This window comes from Tiliqua scincoides, chromosome 2 (assembly GCF_035046505.1).
Source record: "Tiliqua scincoides isolate rTilSci1 chromosome 2, rTilSci1.hap2, whole genome shotgun sequence".
NCBI classification, from domain to species: Eukaryota; Metazoa; Chordata; class Lepidosauria; order Squamata; family Scincidae; genus Tiliqua; species Tiliqua scincoides.
The window spans coordinates 79,777,659-79,798,643 of NC_089822.1; the positions used below are offsets into that span (position 1 = coordinate 79,777,659).

General features: G+C 40.3%; 1 protein-coding gene across 3 annotated transcripts in view; it reads left to right on the forward strand.

The window, feature by feature from the left end:
- CNTLN (centlein) overlaps nt 1-20,985 on the forward strand; it is a 248,268-nt gene that overhangs the window by 93,776 nt on the left and 133,507 nt on the right. For 2 of the 3 annotated variants that reach the window (XM_066615164.1, XM_066615162.1), the window contains 4 exons: nt 2,081-2,254; nt 6,648-6,773; nt 8,171-8,292; nt 14,960-15,085. In XM_066615164.1, coding sequence (XP_066471261.1) covers nt 2,081-2,254; nt 6,648-6,773; nt 8,171-8,292; nt 14,960-15,085 — 548 coding nt within the window. The remainder of the gene's footprint in view (nt 1-2,080; nt 2,255-6,647; nt 6,774-8,170; nt 8,293-14,959; nt 15,086-20,985) is intronic. The other variant, XM_066615163.1, reaches the window with a different exon arrangement.

Genomic DNA, 20,985 nt, shown 5'->3' on the forward strand with positions numbered 1-20,985 from the left:
TCCCCCCTGCCCCCACCTCTTAAGGGGAAACAGTCCAGGGCCCTCAGACTGGAGTATTGCAACACCCTAGTTTGAGAAGCCCTGGTCTATGGCCAAGCAGATATTGAAAGCTGTGTGACCAGAAATTATAGTGACATAGAACCACTTCCAACTGTATGTCATGGGTGACCATACTTTTGTCATATTGTCTCTTAGGAGAAAAGAAGTGCTTACTTCTAACTCATGTGTTGGCTAAAAGCTTGTGTCCGTTTAGCGAATAAGTGGAACAGCAGCTGCATCTTCTCCAGAATTGTGTAATTGGCCAAGGTATAATTGATCAGTGGATTAGGCACTCTAGAGCTAAGGGGATATGAGCAAGTGGTTAGAATTTAGATTAAGTAAATTTGAAACCCACTGCTATTCCCTCCTGGAGCTGCTAACAGAGTTATTTGGACTTGGTATGCTATTAAAAGAAAAAGGCAAGGGACATAGTGCGCAAGGCATAGGCACGAGAGATATTCAGAGTTCAGGTAGCCAAGACCCGTGCACTGTTGCATAGTTTTTTAAATATCCAATACCTGTTTATAGCAGTTTCTGGAAGCACTATTATGCTATGTAGGTTACTCTTTTCTACTCAACCTATAATTGTTGGTTGGCCCTGATGGAATCTGCGTTTGGACATCTAATCTATCTTTCGTCTATACATCATCTGTGCAACAACCATCACATTTTGTGTAGGGCATTCTCAGATAGTATTTAGTGATATGTGTATTGATATTTTAAAGTAAACTTGATCTTTTCAGATTAAAAACATAGCGATTTGAAGTTTGCAGAAGTTAACTCTTGTGTGTTTAGACTCTAATGCAGTTCTAATGGTTCAGAACTTTAGGATGGACTACAAATCTGTGGCCATCTTCTAATGGGTTTCCTTTTCCTATCTGGGCTCCATTCAAGATACCTAGTGATGACCTTTACAACCTAGGCCCAAGATATCAAAACCAGCACTTCTCATCCCACCTCTCATTCCATTCAAGATCATTTGGTCCTGCCCACATAATCCTACTGTCTATCTGTCAGGAGGAGGAGGGGAACACTCAGAGAGATGTGTTAGTTGGCTGCCTCATAGTGTTGTTGCTGCCTTCCCTTGGAAGCTATCCCAATACTAACAGCCCAATCCTATCCAGACTGCCTGTGCTGCGCTAGAGTGGTGCCAAAATGGCCACTGCTGTATCCTGTGGAGCCAGGGTGGCAGCCAGAGATCTCCATGAGGTAAGGGAACAGTTGTGTAATTTATGCTGAGCCCTGGCAGCCTCAATGGGTCTATTTGGATCTGGACCAGCTCAATGGTTGGTGCAGAAACAAATAGACTCGTGTAGAGCTTATGAGGTGCAGGAGGAAGAATAGGATCCAGTGGCAACCTCCTTTGCTACCCCTGCTCCCTCCTGGACTTTAGCTGCTCTCCTCCTACCCAGTTTTGCACGGGTGCGGAGGCCCAGCACTCGCCCTTGCTGGTCTCCCCACTGGCGCCTCCGTCCTTCTGGCTGCCGTGATGGGCCTTACAGCTTGTTTGCAACAGCCATCTCCTGGGCAGCACATGGGTCACTGACCTGGGCTAGGATTGGGCCGTAAGTGTCTCCCAGAAATGATGAAAATATTTTAGTATTCAAATTGGCTTTTGGTCGCCAAGGAAAAGACAAGATGGACAATATATTTGGTTGTGGTGTGTTTTGGAATAAGTACTTTGTTATCCACCCTGTGCTCTTGGGATGAGAAGGATTATAGAACTGACTAAAATAAGTGCCTGTAGCCACCATCCAAATTTCAATGGGGACAATCCAAGTAAATATTTTAATCCATTTAGGAGTGTATCAGATTGTGGGATGTGATGATATGCACCTGGGTTTTTTCTTTTTCTTTTCTCCCCACCAAAATTGATTGCTATTAATACCATGAAGATATGTTTTCTCAGACAGATTTTTGGTAAGCCACTTTTCTTTCCGGTCTTAGTATAATGCATAATATGTCTTTGCAGGTGATTGTTGACACTTGGTCCCATCCCCATACTATTTAAATCCATTTTTCTTGTACTTCTGTTTTCTAGGAATTCAAACAATATTCTTTGAGTGAATTAGAATACCTCATTACATCTCAAAAATCTGAAATAAAGCTTTTGCAAGAAAAATTGAAAAGAGCAAATCGTACGCTAGCAGATCATAGCCTTTGCAACAGACATTTCCTGGATTGCATCAGTGCCAGGCCTGGGAAGAAACACAAGGTAGAAAAGCTTTATTGCCTTGTGTATTTGTGTCAAAATGAGGTTGGCAAAGTTTGACATTTTGCTCAGGGACTCTGATAATAACAGTTTTAATAACTGTCGATGCTACTTATAATTCTGGAAGCTTGATCGAAGAGTGTTTTTATTATCTGCCAAAGACTTGTTAAAATAACTGTTGGGAGTAGGAAGTTTTACCTTATTAAACACTGAATAAAGGATTGTTAATTTAATGAAATTATTTAAAAGGTTCAATTCTTTGTAGGTTTGCTAAGATGAATATTTATTACTTGATACTGTTTGTGAGGATGCCCATTCTTTCCAAACAGATGAAGTTAAGAAATTGAGTTTGAGATTTAAAAGTTTGTAATTAAATGAAAATGCTGAGTTAGGAGTTCTGTACAGTGGGTATTATTTTATCTCAAGAATTAATTATGGAATCTAAAGGCAGGTATTCTGCTTTATTTATTTTATTTATTTGAGTTTTGTATTTCATTCTGCCCTGGAGGTTCAAGGCTTCTTACACTTCTTAAACAAAGAACAGGAAAACAAAAATAAATTGTATTAAATTAAAATAATCCCACCTACTTGATTCATTGTTATTTCAAATGCCAGTTAAAGAATAGAAGCCTTTCACTGATTCTAGAAGATACCCAGATTATGGCAAACATACAAGAAAAGGAAGATTCATAACTGTGGAGAGCAGTACACAGAATTCTAGAATGCCTTGTTCTTGAGACTTGTTGTGTGGGTGATATTGTTAACAAAGCATTTTGTTTTATTATATTAAACTAAAGTACTATAAGGAAGTAGGAGTCAGTCAAAATTGTGTTTGGTCCAAGTGGATAAGTTTTCAGAGATCACTGTATCATCCTGAAATGTACCCAGAAGTTTATAGGAAATTAGAACTGTTTTTTGTATACTTTCATTTATTCCCCACTAGAATTAGCTGTTCCCTGAATGTATGTATATATTGCAGGTAGGGATTTCTTCTCTGATTTGTTCACCAAGAAGATAGTAGTGTGTGTTAAGGGCTCTTTTATACATTACTGCAGCAACATGGAATCTGTGTCCTATGGTTTCTTCTCATGTTGATGTGATAAAATTTGGCAGTCTGGAACCACATGGGCAGCTCCAATCTTGCAGATCTTTCTGCTCATTGGTCATGTGGTAAGGAGGTGAACTGATGTGAACTTCCAAACATTATTTCAGGGACGTAGCCTTGGGTAAATGAACCCTATAACACTCCTGTAATGTATGAAGAGTCCCTAAGACTGTGATGTTAACCAGTACAATCAGTCTTCATGAATAGTGATGCTAGGAGTTTAGGAAACAGGAAGGTTTCTTTGCAGTCATAGGCCCTTAGTTTAGGGCTAGTTCATACTATTAAGTTCCCACATGAGAATCTCAGTACTGACGAACATTGCTTAAGTGACGTTCTGACCAGCCCCAGGTCGCATGTGCAATGATCCATTACCAGTCACTGTCATCGTTGTCCCCCAATGACTTTTCTTTTCAAGGAAACAAGAAGTTGCAGTTTTTCGGCCTTTCAGCCATTCTGAGCGTCACAGAGACTGCTCATAAACATGCATGGCCACTGCGGAACTCAGAAAAGTCTCCAGAGGCAAGGGGAGCATAGCTCCCCTCAGAGGCTTAGAACAGGTGATGTTGTTTAATGATGTGATGTTGTTTAATGTCTGGTGTCACTTGACGACGGGGGTGTGGGAACGCATCCCTGTCATTAAGTGACCCACACTTGTAGCATTGTCAGCCTTGCGCCATTTCTGTGAATCACCATCTCCATGCATGATTTTATGTGGCATTTCAATAGCTTAAAAAAGTCCTCTGTACCACAAGTCCTCTGTATAGTTAAGCATGTGTTACATATATACAGTTAAGATATGTACAATCTATGCAGTTAAGCTTCCATTTTGGCTTCCTTAGGTCTGTTCAAAGTTTTCTTTGGGAAACGTAGTCACCATATAACTCTTTTCCTATGAAGAGACAGGGTAGGCAGGGCCCTGCGGGTGTCATGGACCCTGGGTACATGCTTAGGTAGATCCACTCTCGAAAGACAGCCTCAGTTATAAAGTTATTGATGACATCCTGCCCTACGTCTTGTTCCAACTTTTAATCCCAGGGAAACCATGGAACACCTTAAGGTAGTTCTAGAGCCAGAACTGGTCTTGATAATGAGGAATAAGCAGAACCAATTTGTGCCCCACCCACAGGCGTACACATTTGGTCCCTGTTGTGTATATGCAATGTTGGGCAGAAACGGCTTAATCTAGAGAAAACAGAGATTCTGTAATATTGGTGGAAGATTCTGCTGCTCTTGGCAGAGGTGTGAACTTATCTTAAAGAAAGCTGTACTGGAAGATCAAATGCAGTATGATAGCTAGATTTGGTGTTGTCTCTGGACAGTCAGATGGCTGCTGTGGTCTGGAGTACCCTATATCAGCTTTGGCTACTACAGCAACCACAGTGCTATCTGGAGGGCCTGTGCTAAGCTATTGATGCATTGGTTACATCTAGACTAGGCTGCTGTAGTTTGCTCTATGTGGGGCTGCCGTTAAGGATGGTTTGTATGATTCAGTTGGTCCAAAATGCAGCCAGCAGACAGTTGGTTGGAGTGTGTCAGCTAGAATGTGACACCAGTTTTATTTCAGCTAGTTACCAATATCCCTCCCAACTCAGTTTATAAAGTGGTGGTGTTATTATTTAAAATTCTAAAAATTCTACCTTAATACTGTCCTGTGCCATATGAACCTACTTGGACTTTCAGATCAACTACAAGGGACCTATGATATGACCTGCCATTAAGTGTGCAATCCTATACACACTTACCTGGGAGTAAATAACTTTTAACTTAGTGTGGTTTACTTCTGAGTAGTAGGTTTGGGCTGCAAGAGAGGGAACTCCCTTCCCATGGAACTTAAGATGATTCCTTCCCTTTTTGTTTTTAAGTTACCTTAAAAAAAACAAACTTAAAGGAGTTGGTAGAAGGGCTGGTAGAAGCAGCTGGTAGAAGGGAGTCATATGAGGGGGGTAGGGTATGGGGGGGGGGGAAAGAGATTCTGCTGCCTGATGGAAATGCCTCCATTCCCAGAACTGTTGTTAAACCCACTAGAAATAAAAGATAGGTGTTTTATTGTATCTATCACTTTTATGCAACAGGGAAAAATGCTTGAGGGGAGTATTGATGGTATAATGGTGTGTTGGGTGAAGGGAGAAACCTTCCTTCCCCAATTCCACTGCTCCAGTGAAATTTGGAGAGCCCTGTGTCTGCTTTTAAAGTTTTAAGAATCATTGGGACATCTGATCCTGCTTTACGTGCAGTTTGGCCCTTAGTGTATTTTTTTAGTTTGATAGATGAATTGTAATAACTGTTCTTCCTTCCTGAAATATGTTATGTGAAATAAATTTTCAAAGGGAAGCATATGTCTAAATATATTTTTCATATTTCCACTACAATAGTGTGTCCTGCCTCTGTTTTGAACCAAAATGAAGAAAAAAAAATGTAACCCTACAATTTTACTTTTCCCTCTTTTAAAGAATAACTGGTGAACTTTGGCAGAATTACAGATCCTCTTTATTTGACAAAATAAAAGACTTGGACAAACTAGAGAGCAAAAAATCACCACATTTCTTAAATGGTAAAATATTAATCACCTGACAATGGTATTAAGATGTTGCTCAGCGTTCCAACTGGGAGGTATTCAAGAAACCAGTCAAACAGGCTAGATATTTAATTTCTTTTCTGTAAGGATGTTTGACACAGTAAGAGCAAGAAGGTTGCCCAGTTTAAGTGCTAGTTTCACACATCCTTTCTCCAGATTGCTACATGAAACTGCACATAATATAAACACACATCCTTGTCTCTAGTTAGGCATATTATAGTTAATGACCATATGGTCATTATGGTATAAGATCTACTGTCTGTTGTATTTATATTCCTCAAGCATATTGTTCCTTCAACTTCACAGTGTGTTAAACTATTTCAAAGGGAAAAAAATCCTTTCCCTCTTGTTTCTGGTTGTCCTATCAAGTGTAACCTTGGACCCTTATAGAGCAATTAGATCAGCCTCCATCCCCTCCTTTGTAATGAGGTTTCTTGCATTTCTGAGTCTATAACCCTTTAGTCTTCCCTAATGGGACATCATTATTCTGAAAGAAACAATGTAAATGTAAATGAATATTCTCATTAACGAGTCACAGAGAAACCTTTAGTGGTAGCGCTGTGGTAATTCTGCTTGTTATTTCTCTGGTATTCCATGCAGGAATTTTTTTTTATAATTCATTATTAGTATTCAGAATTACTTGTTCTTTAATTTTGCATGTCTTTCATAACCCAGTGTTCCAACCAGTTCAACCATGTCCTTGTTTTATTCTCCAGAAACCACCTGTGAAACGTTCAAGGTCTCTGTCCCCAAAGAGCTTTTTGAAAGAGTCAGAGGAACTAAGGAAGTTTAAAATAGCTGAAAAAAAGATTGAAAACTTAGAGAAGACACTACAGCTAAAGGTGAAAATAAAAATACAGAACGTTTCTTGGCTTTCAGTTGGCATGGATAAAGATAAACAAAAATTACACATGCCTTTTACAAAATGTATATAGCTTTGCCTGTTGGAAGTTAATGCTATGTTAGCAAGAAGATATGTTCCCCTTGGACTTAAGGTTTTAATTTCTCAGTGATTCATATGTATTAAAAACGTGCAGTAAAATGTTCAAATGACTACATCAATAGATATGTTGATCACTTAATGATTGGAAGATAGAACTACTACAAATATGTCTGTATGCCTCCAGGAGGGGATGTTTGTATGTGTCCTATGTATTAGACTGTATGGATAAGCATGTCTGAAACAGCTGCATATGTCTGTTTGACCATGTGCATGTCATTGTACTTATTCTTGAGGTTTGCAGCCAGTTGCATCTTTCTACCACACACAGATGTGTGGAACAAGCATGTGGAACCATTTCAGATCAGTTAGTAAATAAGCTGTCATTGCGAAGTATTCTGTATCTATAGTGTGTATAGTGGTCCTAGATTGGGTGAAGTTCAAAGTAGTCCTATATAGGGTGAAGTTCAAAACTGCTGTAACAGAACCAATATTTACTACCGTAATTATACGTAGCATTTGTTAAACAGTCTAGGTAGGTTTGGCAGTTTACCGTGTAGACATATTTGTGTAGTTCTTTTTCAAACAGTATATGAATCCTTTGGATTCTCTAGAAATTGGCCTGAATGAAATTATGCAAATGACCAACATGTAGTTACAGACTAAATATAGACAAATTCAAGTGGATATTAACTGGGTCACTCTCTTCAACAAGCATTTGGTGGAAAATAATTTGGGCATATTCTCTTTGCTACCTATTTATAGGTAGTGGTAAGTGCCTTACCATTGCAAGAAATAAATGTCAGTTTTGACAGCAGCTTTTTGAAGCTCTTTACTAAGAACATGAAGAAGGCTGGGATGCATAGCCATGTTAGGAACAACCCAATGGGATTGTTAACGTGTGTATTTGAACAACACAGCCTTATCTGCCCCCTCCCATGTCATGGTGCATTTTGTTTTCAAAATTCTCCTCAGCTGCAAAAGTAGTTTGCTGTGCAGCATTGGTGGATGTTGTTTGAGAAGCACAAGTCCAAAACCCTGATGGGCATGCAGATCCAGTTGTGAAGTTCTTTGAATACTGGCCAATGTGTTGCCTCTCACAATTTATGAGGACTACAGAACTGCTTATTTAAGTCTAATCAGCCATGGCTACAAAGTCTTTTCAGTTGTGAGTTAAGTTTAACACACTGTGTGTTGACAGTTGACCATGAATGAGAAACCTGGTTGTAGCATTCTGTCCTTGTAAACCCTTAGATGCTCTCGGTTTTACTGGTATCTTCTCATCTTGGTGTTATGCAGATCCAGGAAAATGATGAGCTGAGACAAGCCCATGAAAAGCGCAAGAAAAGGCTACAGATGCTACAGACCAACTACAGAGCAATAAAAAAGCAGTTAAAGCAATGGGAGGAAGGCTATAGCAAGTAAGTTACACAGCTCATTAAAACCATTATACCTATTAAATCCAAATGCAACTTTTGTTGCTTAGGTATTCTAGAAAGGAAGTTGATTAAAAGGGAGGCATTTTCCTGATTATCTAGATTCTAGACTTCATTGCAGAAGACCACATGATGTAAATTCAAGTGAGCAAGTGTAATAACAAAAGCAAACATGACATTACATTTTACTTTACATCGTATTTTAAATTTCACAGACAAAGGAGGTCATTAATTCTGTTATTAGTGATTACTTCTGTTGTGGATTATCACTGTGCTTATCCTGTATGTATTTAGCCTTACATAGAATTGTCATAGACTGTTTTTCTTCTGTTTTTATAGGTATTTGACTCCACTGTATATATTTTTTCTTAATATTCACATCTGTCTACCAACCCTTATTTGCCATCTGAGAACAATCATGCATTGATTTAAGTAAGGGCTCTTATCCACAAAACATTTGCCTCAAACTGTCAGAGTTTTGTGGACCACCATACTATTTGTTGCAATAGTAAATTTACTGCAGTAGTAAATTCATATTATTTTGGGAATCCACATATTAATTTGGGAATATAACATTAGGATGTTATATATGAAAATCATTTCTAGTTTCAGCCTTACCCTCATCCTAACCTGAGTCTGCTTCTTGTCTGGGTCACAAAAATTTCTTGGTGCTACTTCTGATAATGATGGTGACTTGCCAACTAATACTGTCTGATACACTGTATGGCTGTTTTATTTATTGAACTACAGGATCTTGTGTAGCAGGGACTCTGGTTCCTTGGAGAGTGGTTACTATTCAGAATAGACAGTGTTGAGACTAGTGGACCAATGCCTTTACACTGCATAAGGCAGCTCCTTATAGCCATGCCTGAGGTTATTACACTGTATTAATATAGTGTGTTTTGTGTCGTCTTTTCATAACCTAATTTTTGGTACAGCAACCCATAGAATAAATGTTTTTATTAGTGAGGGGGCAGTCACCAAAGGAATACTGGATTTTTGTAGTTTGCCCAATCCAGAATGATGTGTGTCTGAACTGATATGGACTGAAGTTTAAGATCAGTTCAAAATGGATGCTTTTTAACACACTGAAAGCCTACCCCACCATTGCCTCCTTTCCTGAAACCTTATTGTGCAGTGCTGGTGTTGCTGATGTCCTCACGGGCTGCTGTGACAAGTATGAACATTATCATTTCTAGATACAGGCTAGGTTTGGGCATAACAATTAATTTTCATAGAATTGTACTCCTAATTAAACACAAAGGTATGAGAACTGTGCTTATACAATATAAGAATGGAGGTAGCCAAATTATGACCCTGGAAGATATGGATTTAGCAATGGTGGAGAAAAATAATAGTAAAACTAATTGAGATTCTGCTGCTTCTTTGAACAGGTTTTTAGAAATAACTCTGAATCAAGGCCTTGTATTGATTTCTGCAGGGGCCTTCTCTGCCTTTTTATTCCCTGTAGATGGTAGCTGTGTGCCTGGGTTTATTAAAAGAGATGAAATGACCATCTTTTCTGCTTCCATGAGTTTTGTTTTTCCCCCTTTTCAACTAAACGGGAACCTCTTGATGATGGCTCTATGGGATTTTAGGTGTGTTGAGTTGGTAAGAAAAGACAACACAAAGCTCTTTCCGTTTTAGTCCTTAGTAGTAGTAGTAGTAGTAGTAGTAATAATAACAACTTTATTTTTATCCCACCTTTCTCCCCGAAGGGACTCAAGGCGGCTTACAACAGATTAAAAACATAATTTAAAACAAATAAAAACATATTAACATATATCATAAAAAATAGCAGTCAGATAAAAAATAGGTAAAAAGAGCATAGAGCAGCAGCAAATCATAAAAGAATCAGGCCTGTAAAAAATATTAAAAGATGTTAAAAAGGCCGAGAACTCAGAAGGCTTGTTTAAACAGAAGAAGAAGAAGAAGAAGAGTTACTTGCACTTGCATGGAAGTAACTCAGAGTTACTCTATGACATTTGGGTACATTTACAAATTAAACAGTAGTTTCCTTTCAGCCACTTAGAATGGGTTCCTAGAACCACAATCATGTTGGAATGGTGATGTTTAATGAACACAGCAAATTAGCATGGCAAGAACTGAATGTTCCACTCTTCAGAAAAGTCCAGTACTTTTAACAGCAAGTGGGTTTTGTGTTGACAAATACGACTCTTTCATTTTAAAGAAATGTTTGTCAAAATTACATGGCATTACTGGATGTATGTGTGGCAAGTGTTAGTGGGTGTCACCTTGTTGCTGTTTGTGTCTTCTTCCTTAGTATTTAAGAAATGATAGTTTATGTGCAGGAGTCAGGCAGAGCTTCCAATAAATGGATATACTAATATGATCCTTCATTGTCACCTGAAAAGATCCTAAATTTTAGGAATAGATTTAATGCACTGCATTCTGTGGTGGGAGGATCCAGTCATGGAGACATCCTTGATGCTTGTTCCCTTAAGTTGAGGCTACAATATGGTTTCATCAGAGCTAGAAAGGTAGATAACATTGGGGCCTAACAGCCCAATCCTGTCCATACTTTCCTGGGAGTAAGCCCCATTGACTCTAATGGGACTTACTTCTGAGTAGACATGCATAGGATTGGGCTCTAAGTCAGTTAAGGCGGGGTTATCTCATTTTATCATTGCAACAACCCAGTGGAGTAGGTTTGACTGAGAGATAATGGCTTGTCCAAGGCCACTCAGTGAGTTCCATGACTGAGTAAATATTTGAACCTGGTTTACAATATCTAATACTGTATTCTGACTATCAACCAATTGGAGTATCATAAAATCAACACTGAATAGATAAAAGGGGTGGCTTCTAGTTTTATACACATGACTGTCAAATCATGATTTTTGTCACAGAATATTGTAGACTGCATCACTATGGGCTGGTTGACACAAAATCCTTTTGTGCTGACAGTAGACTTTGCCAGCAGCACTCATTTGTGGAAACTTGTGCCTCCACATGGGGATGGTACATGAAGTTACAATTTGTGCAATTCCTGTGGGCTGGAAAAGGGCCTCCAGTATCATGTAAGTCATAGCTCCATAAAGTCAACTGTACATACCAAGCATGTGCGGTTCCCCCTGAGAGGCACTGCTTCTCAAAAATGGTGCCTTTGCATTAGTGCTGCTTGGCTGTGAATCAGCTGGCATTCCCTGAAGTCTTCCAGGGCACTTGCATGGAAGTTGCCAGGAGCATCAAAAAGCTCATGGTGATATACTCTGCAACATTCAGTGAAAAGATTCATGATTACAACCACGTTTTATGGCATTCACTAAATGTGAATAGGTTCCAAGTTCCCCTGACGTGAGGAAATGATTAATATATCTATCTTGTCAACAGCTGTTGTATTATACAGTAACTATCAAAACTTGCAAGTTTACAGTCTTACATTATAAATTGTATACTGGTAAAACTGGTCTGCTAGTACCATACCGGTTAGATCCAGTGACATCACTAGGGGAGTGCAAGGGGTGCAGAACAGACTGGGTGACACCCTCAGTGGATGGGATGATGCCACTAGTGGCCAAAATTTTGGAAACCTTTTGGAAAATTTGTATTTATGATTACAGGAGTGCCCCCCATATCTTCTGGGGTTCCATTTTGGAACCCTCCATGATGAAGTGAAACTGCAGATATGCAAGAATGCTGCCCCCACCCTCTGGAGCCAAGGGGAGCTCTGCTCCCTTCACCTTTGGAGGGTCATCTGAGCCTAGCAGAGGCCGCAGACATCTGCGCACATCCATCTGTGGCCTCTGCCGGGCTCAGACTGATCCAGAGTGAAAAACAGGTGACTTCCAGTTTCTAATAAGGCATTAAAACATCACGTCTGGTTTTTCAGAAAAACCGGGAGTCACTTTTCTCATTGTTGGGCTGAGTATGAGACCAGCAGAGGCCGCAGATGACCTTCAGGAGGAGACGGGAGCATAGCTTCCCTCAGGTCCGGAGGGGGGGGGGCGCAGGAACCTCGCGGACCCGATCCGTAGATAAGTGAATCCATGAATACAGGATCCGCGAATATGCCCCGCTCATACCATAATTTTATATATCATTGGAAAGGTGATTGCATGCATAATTTGTTGAAACAAGCGTGCTGAAATTTCTGTATTCTATCAAAAGTTATGGCCACTTAACCAGGAAATGAAAACACAACTGCCCTATGTAACAAAAAGTGGATTTCTTTAACTCAGAACTGACCAATGAGACTGATAGTTCTGAGAGCCAATGAGGTGTTATGACTTCCAGATCATTGACACCATCTGAAACAAATTACCCAATGCAAGTGTATTTCTGTTTTTGAGAAAATTTAATCTAACACACACAGGTTTTGTGCAGTTGTATATAAGTAAATTTTCATATGTTTGCATGTGAAAGGTCATTTCCGCCATAAGGTATAAACTACAGTGAACATACAAGTTAGTGGATGAAGGAGTGTCTATTAATGCCGAAAGTTCATTAAATCCATTCCTCCCACCTATTATTCCATCCACAACCCAAGGGGACATTTTTAAGTGGTAAGGGGACATTTGTCTCTTTGCCCAGGGGTAAGCCCCAGAAGCCGTTATGGGGCAACTTGAACCAGCGCCTGTGACATCGCTGGTGCAAGTCCTAGTTGATTTGGCACATGCCACTGCCCGAAGCCAGATTCACCCATACCCTGCCCCATCTCCTCCCCATTCAACCTCCTCCTTGCCCTTCCTCTGCCCCATTCTGCCTTCTGCACAAGGCTCACCATCTCCGGTGGGCCTTCGTGGCTCCATTAGCATGTGTGGGAAGGTTCTGGCTTTCCCACCCGCGTTTGCTCCCTGCACTATTGCAAAGTACTTTATGGGCCACAATCCTACCCTACCTTAGCAAACTTCCTTAGCACTGCTACTGTGATCTGCCCTCCACCAGGGCACTTTTGGAATGGAGAAGCATCTCCATTCCTAGAGTGCCCCTGTAGAGAAAGGAATGGCAATGTTGATGGTTCTCTCTAAGGTAGGAGGGTATGGAAGGGGCTTCTCTTATCCATCTTGCAGGGTTCCCTTACAAGTGGTGCTGGCATTGTGGCTCTCCTTTCTGCCCTCAAGCAGCAGTGCCCTATAGGAAGGGTAGACCACTATATGTCATCAGGCTGCTGTAGAATGGAGACTTCCAGAATCACCCCAAGAATGGTGGAATGATATCTTCATTCCTAGAGCATCCAAAGTGGAAGGTGGAAAAGAGAACCCTAGTACTGAGGACACTGTGAAAGCCTTCCCCCAAGACCCTCCCACGCCTACCTGCCTTGGAGAGCTCCATCAATATTGTCTTTGCGAACCTTAGAAATGACCTGTTATTTCCAAAATCTGTTGAATTGACATCCATTAAACGGAGGGTTCACTGTATATCTGTTGAAATTTTTCTGTGTTAATATGCCTCACTATTAGACTAGAACAGTGATTTTCAACCTTTTTTGTCTCATGGCACACTGATAAGGTACTAAAATTATCAAGGTACACCATCAGTTTTTTGACAATTGACAAGGCACACCATGCTGTTGGTGGGGGCTCACATCCCCCAATGGTTCTACTAATTAATGACCCTCCCCCAAACTCCCGCAGCACACCTGCAGACCATTCGCGGCACACCAGTGTGCCACGGTACAGTGGTTGAAAATGGCTGAAGGAGGAAGATGACTTTGCTGCTAGAGACAAGGAATCTGCTAATTTTCTAGGGATAAAAGAACTGAGTTGATCCATGATTCCCGTGATGCAGGAGGAAAAAGGAGTCATGTGTCAACAGACTGGGGGAAAAAGAGAGGGGAGGAAGGACAGGGTAGTTTTTTTTCACAAAGACCGAGGGAAAAATTCAGAGGGAAGAAGCTAGGAAAAAAGGGTCAAGGCTTTTCACTTTTTCTGATTGAGGGAGTCATGGCTTGACTTCTAATAGGTTTTCTAGTAACAGCAGCAGGAACTAGAAAAGAACAGGCCAGATGTACCCAGATTAAAAAAAAAAATTATTTCCTTCCTGTGAAATGTGAAGGTTTATTTCTTTACAACTATTTAAATCTTCTGGCCTTCAGTGACTCTTCTGTGTTATTGCCACTACTGGAGCCCTTGAAATCACTTAGAAATTACATTGTCATTGGTCTCCAACAAATTTGTTTCAGGCAAACAAATCAAGGGGTGATTGTATAAAATTATTTTCAGATAGAATGGAAATAAACACTTTGCACTAATTTAGTATTTTTCTTTAGTATCATTATTCCTCCTGTTGTCCCTGTATGTTGATATGCATTGTGGTTCTTTGTTGAAGGAAAAGCTTACTGGCTAACTTAATATTAAGAGTTTGTGTTACTTAAGGAACAGTAACACTGGATGTTGGGAAAATTAGTGGTTCTAAACTTGCTCTGAGACTGTGCCTGACATCTACTTTCACTATCTCTTTGTATGAATGAGATATCACTGTATCTGAGATGTGTCAGTTCTGAACTCTAGTGTGATATGGTCTGTCTGTCTTTCTGAAACTAGTTTGATGGAGCTTTAATTTTTTACACCAACCTTTTGGTGTCCTGGTTCATTGTTATTACTATATATTGACTGTTAAAAAGACATTACAGGTTTTTTTGGGTTTTAACATTCTATTTGTTTGCTATATTAAAAAACACAACAAACAGAACTGGAAGCAGTAAAATTGGAAAGGAGCGTTCAGATCCACAGCAGCTGTGCCAAGAAGATTCAGATGCTGTATGGAATGAGCTGGCATATTTCAAAAAGGAACACAAAAAGCTATTGATTGAAAAGTGAGTCTCTTTTTTCTTGTTTTAAATACATATATGTTGCAAAATGTGCTGCTCTTACTCTGAATCTTGTTTCTTGTTTGGGCTTGAAGGCCACACAAAGGAATTCCTTTAAAATACAAAAATTAAAGCATCTTCAAAAAAAAAAAAAAAGAGAGAGGAAAAACATAAGTCTTCCTCTTCTCACCCACCCCCTTTACATTAGTGACAACAAGTTTGCTAGCACTAACTGAAACTGTATTACATGATCTAGGGATTGTGTTAATTAATGTGGCTCTCATCTGTTGGAGGTGTCGCTCTTCATTAGCCTGTATTTTACACACTGCCGTGCTTCATTTTTGGAATGAGGTGGTGAGGGGATAACCTAGCCAGCCATCCTTGTTTGATCTTCTTGATACATACGCAATGCAGAATGCCTCAGCTCTCTTGGTTCCCTGCCCTGTCCTGCTAATCCCAGCTGAGCTCATTATGGTGTAGCCTTGCTGCTACTCTTAGAGCCAGAGCTGTCCAAGCTAATTACTGGTAGCAGCAGAGCTGCCTGTTAAGGGTCTGGAGTGGATCTGCTAACATGGTCCTTCGTAGTGACCTGCAGAAAGCACGAGGGAGTTGCTCTCTTTCTTTCCGTGCACAGCCTGTCCTTTGGGTTTAGTGCTGATCCCTTCACACAGCTCTTTTAGCTGTGCTAAGTGTAAAACTTGGTGAAGGAATTCTTTACTTTAGAAAACATACAGTTTGCCTCTTTGATCTTATGATTCATAAACTATTATACTCATCTTGGTAAAGTAGGAACATTCCCTTTCATACAAGACAAAGGAAGTTGGTTGGCACTGCATAATTAGCCTTTTAATGATGTTTTAAAATGTCTTTGTCAAGTTGATTTTGTTGTTTAGCAGTGAGCATACTTGAAACTCTGAACAGTTCTCTGTTCTTCTGAGACTTCAGTGTATTGTAAGGAGTTTGCTGGCACTGGTAAAACATCCAAAATATTATGTCAACAGCAAAAAAGTTGAAGAACCTTCTTTTTTAGCTACACTGTTGGAACTACCAGAGCTTCATTATTGCCATAGCATCTTACATAAGAACATAAGAACAGCCCCACTGGATCAGGCCATAGGCCCTTCTAGTCCAGCTTCCTGTATCTCACAGCGGCCCACCAAATGCCCCAGGGAGCACACCAGATAACAAGAGACCTCATCCTGGTGCCCTCCCTTGCATCTGGCATTCTGACATAACCCATTTCTAAAATCAGGAGGTTGCGCATACACATCATGGCTTGTACCCCATAATGGATTTTTCCTCCAGAAACTTGTCCAATCCCCTTTTAAAGGCGTCTAGGCTAGACGCCATCACCACATCCTGTGGCAAGGAGTTCCACAGACTGACCACGCGCTGAGTAAAGAAATATTTTCTTTTGTCTGTCCTAACCCGCCCAACACTCAATTTTAGTGGATGTCCCCTGGTTCTGGTATTATGTGAGAGTGTAAAGAGCATCTCCCTATCCACTCTGTCCATCCCCTGCATAATTTTGTATGTCTCAATCATGTCCCCCCTCAGGCGTCTCTTTTCTAGGCTGAAGAGGCCCAAACGCCGTAGCCTTTCCTCATAAGGAAGGTGCCCCAGCCCCGTAATCATCTTAGTCGCTCTCTTTTGCACCTTTTCCATTTCCACTATGTCTTTTTTGAGGTGCGGCGACCAGAACTGGACACAATACTCCAGGTGTGGCCTTACCATAGATTTGTACAACGGCATTATAATACTAGCCGTTTTGTTCTCAATACCCTTCCTAATGATTCCAAGCATAGAATTGGCCTTCTTCACTGCTGCCGCACATTGGGTCGACACTTTCATCAACCTGTCCACCACCACCCCAAGATCTCTCTCCTGATCTGTCACAGACAGCTCAGAACCCATCAGCCTATATCTAAAGTTCTGATTTTTTGCCCCAATGTGCATGACTTTACACTTACTGACATTGAAGCGCATCTGCCATTTTGCTGCCCATTCTGCCAGTCTGGAGAGATCCTTCTGGAGCTCCTCACAATCACTTCTGGTCTTCACCACTCGGAAAAGTTTGGTGTCATCTGCAAACTTAGCCACTTCACTGCTCAACCCTGTCTCCAGGTCATTTATGAAGATGACCTTGGATCTTGGTCATCTTGGATCTTGATCCAAGAAGATCTTGGATCTCTTTGTGGCATTACCTAGTTTTACCTAGAAGGATAATGATTTGCAGCACACAGATCCTGACATCAGAGGTTCTAGTAACATTCGCTCCTATGGAGGAGGACTGCTTGCAATTGTAGACAATAGTACCCAAACAGTATAATTTTTGGTATGAGATTTCTCCATGAAGTCTCTGAATGATGGACTATGAAAAGCTCTAGTCTTTTCTGCCTGACTTGAATACACATTGAGACATTCTGAAATTCTGATTCTACTGGATTGCATCAGGGAGGGAGGTGTCAACTCAATGGAAAGTGATCTTCTTTGCATCTAGAAGTTCCCAGGTTAAATCGAAATCATCTCCAGATAGGGAGCACCCACTTGAAAAAGTGCCTCTTCTAGATTGTGAGCCCTTTTGGGACAGGGAGCCATTTAGCCCTTTAGTTATTTGATTTTTCTCTGTAAACCACTTTGTGAACTTTTAGTTGAAAAGCGGTATATAAATACTGTTAATAATAATAATAATAATAATAGGGCAGTGAAAATTTTTTGCCTAAAACTTTGGAGAGTCGCAGTATAGTCACCATTGACAATGTGAGCTAGGCTGGCCAGTGACAGCTTCCTACATTACATCATGTGTTCTGGAGCTTATCATACTACTCTAGCATTGTCTTCTGAAGACAATAATGCATTACATAATAATATAAGAAAAGCCTTGCTGGATCAGACCAAAGGCCTATTTGGTCCAGGCCCACCAGCTGCTTCTGGAGAACCCATGAGCAGAAAGAAAAGCCATACTTTTCTCTCACCATTGCTCTCTTGCAACTGGTATTCAGAAAAGGTGCAGAAGAGAGTAACTGGGCCCAGGAGGGGTTGGAACTGGCTTCTGGTACTTAGCCCAGATCCTAACTCCCGCTTGCAACGGCCTGACCTTACACTGGGCTGCTTGGATCCATGCCAGCAGTTTAGCTGGTGCAGATCCGAGTAGCTCCATTGTGGTGACTGGGGCATTGCTTGGGGTAAGGAGAAAAAATCCCCTTATTCTGAGTTGTACCACAGCTGCCACCAACTTGCACTGGATATGGTGCAGGCCACTTGGCCTGCCTTTTTCAGCACAGGTTTGGTTTGGGCTGTGTGCCTTATCTGTTGCAATTAAAACAGGTGCCCAACAAATTAGTTGTGATACTTATGTTCAGGATTGTTCAGGAATTAGTACCTAAATAGTTTAGAATGAAAAGATAACACTGTCTTCCTTAAACCACTTTTGACCACAAATTTCAGAGAAGCTGTGAAATTATCTGTTGTTTGAAGTGTGAAGTACTGGGCAGACACCTGGTACATACGTTCAGAAGCTTATAATATGTAGCCATCCAGCACAATATGTTTCTTCTATGACAATTCACATCCTAGTGCATCTGCTGGACACACTCAACTAATTTTAAAATTAATTGATTCAAAACAAATGACCCAGTAATCAGGCACTCCAAATTGTTCAGTGTTTTATTTTCCTGCATTTAGTCATGTTGTTTATTTTGTTTGTTTAAAAAAACTTTTACAGAAATTAAAAAATCAACAGTTTTAAAAATTAATATTTTTATTTTTTACTTTTAAAAAAGCCCTCCTTTTTGTTTTGTATCATGTATTTTGTAAACCTGTGTTAGAAAATTTTTCCTCCAATGCCAAGGTATTTTAATTTTTTTTAGTTTTTAGGAAATTTTTCATTTAAAAAATGGTATTTAACAATCTGTGCTACAATTTACTGAATGTTTGTTGTAAATCATTGAGTACTCCCTCTACACTCAGAGGAGTTTTGCTGGATGCCATTTTGGAGATATAATAATGACAGTATTAATTTTTTTACTGAGCTGGTGTGGGCAGCAAACATAGTAGCATAGTGAAAGAAAACATTTGGGTGCCACCTGTCCCTAACAACTAGGAATTCGCATTCAGCGTGCAAATGATCATGTGATAGCCAGTTTCTGTGAGGTGAAGTATTTCACTTCTTTCCTCAGTCAAGTAGAAAAGACAGAAGCATATTAATGCAATCTATGTAAACTTTTCCAAAGATTTGTCCTTGATCACTCATGGACGAAAAGCTTTAAATTGGTTGATCCTAAACTTATGATTGCTTCCACACTTCTGTGGGATTATGCTGCTACACAGAGCTTGATTCTTTAGCTAATTGATGGCACCCTCTTTGGCATCCGTGCATCTATATTTCAGAAGTAAGCATTAGGAAACTCAACTCCATTTTATAGTGAACATCTTTAGGGCGTCACTTTTTCTTCCTTCTATTCTAGGAACTATTGTTTAGATCAGGGGTGTCAAATTTGTTTCCTACAGAGGATTGAAATTAGCATACATGGTGCCTGCTGGGGGCCAAAAGTGATGTCATTAAGCAGGTAGTGACATTGTTAAGCAGATGATGGCCAGAAATAAGCGCTTGGTTCTTACGTAGAAGCTCATTTACTGCAAATGAAAGAAGAGAAAATGTGCAAATCTTGTTCATATTTCAATATATGAATATATTTTCAATATATGAGAGAGCCCAATTATCATGCTGGGAGAGCCTAATTATAATGGGGGTAGGATAAAATGCTTCTGGGGGCCTTATGTTTGACACCTGGAGATGTTTCCTTTCTAGAGCTTTGTGTGAAGAGCTAACTCTTCATTACTGCAGCTGTTTTAAATGAGCTGTTCAACATACAGGATCTCCTGAAGAGCAATAGCACTACTATGTTTGGCATCTGTATTCTGAATACAGTGCCAGCTTGTGCTGTCCTGAAATGGTAAAGCCTCTTGTTTTGGGAATTACTGAAGCCAGGGAGCATCCCTAATAATCATAAAAGACCATCAACAACAGCCGCCTTGGGTGCCCTTCGGGGAGAAAGGCGGATTACAAGTCCAATAAATAAAATAAAAAAATCCCACAGTTTAGTACATCTTGCTGGTAGCCTCTGAGTTCTTTTAATGGGGCATCACTCTGATGTATGGTTAAGATTCCCATTTCAAGGAAGATTCACTCTAAAGCAAATGCATTTTATAGCCTTTCAGGTGTTAAGATTTTGCCTTCCAAACAGAAACCTGTTTCTTTTCCAATAAAACTGCTCAAAAGTTTCAATTCAGAGCTTGATTCTGAATTCACTTTTCTATAGCACTTACATTGTTTCTTTTCTTCTGAACTCCCTCCTCCGTTGATGTGGTGTTTTCTTCACTTGATTTACAATGCAGCGGACAGTTAACTGCATCTTGCTCAGCTTTAGAACCTACAAGGAAGTGTACTATGCATATATGAAAAGGGGTACCTTCCTGCTATTTCCTTACTTGACGTCAATAAATGTAGGAGCATTTTAATTTTATATTTATGCTGTATTAGCATGTAACTTAGAACCATTTCACCATGTCCCTTCCCCCCTTCCTTACATTCAAGCAATCCCAACTCTCCTTGGGTGCACAGATGTGCATGTCATTGGAAATTGGGCTCCTGAATTCATGAGAGTCACTGCTGTTTGTATCAATGCCCAGTGGTGTAGCTAATGATCGTGTAGCCTGGTGCCGAGCTCAAAATGTTGCCCAGGAAATGATGTCCAACCGGAAGTGACATCACACACGGGCTTTTTAAAAAGAGAAAATTGGGAGGAACCCACCTGCTTCCCCTAGCAGCTCACCACCCACTTGCTCTGCTGCCTCCCCCCAGTCAATGGCATAGCTAAGCATCTATCTGCTACCTGGGGTCAAAG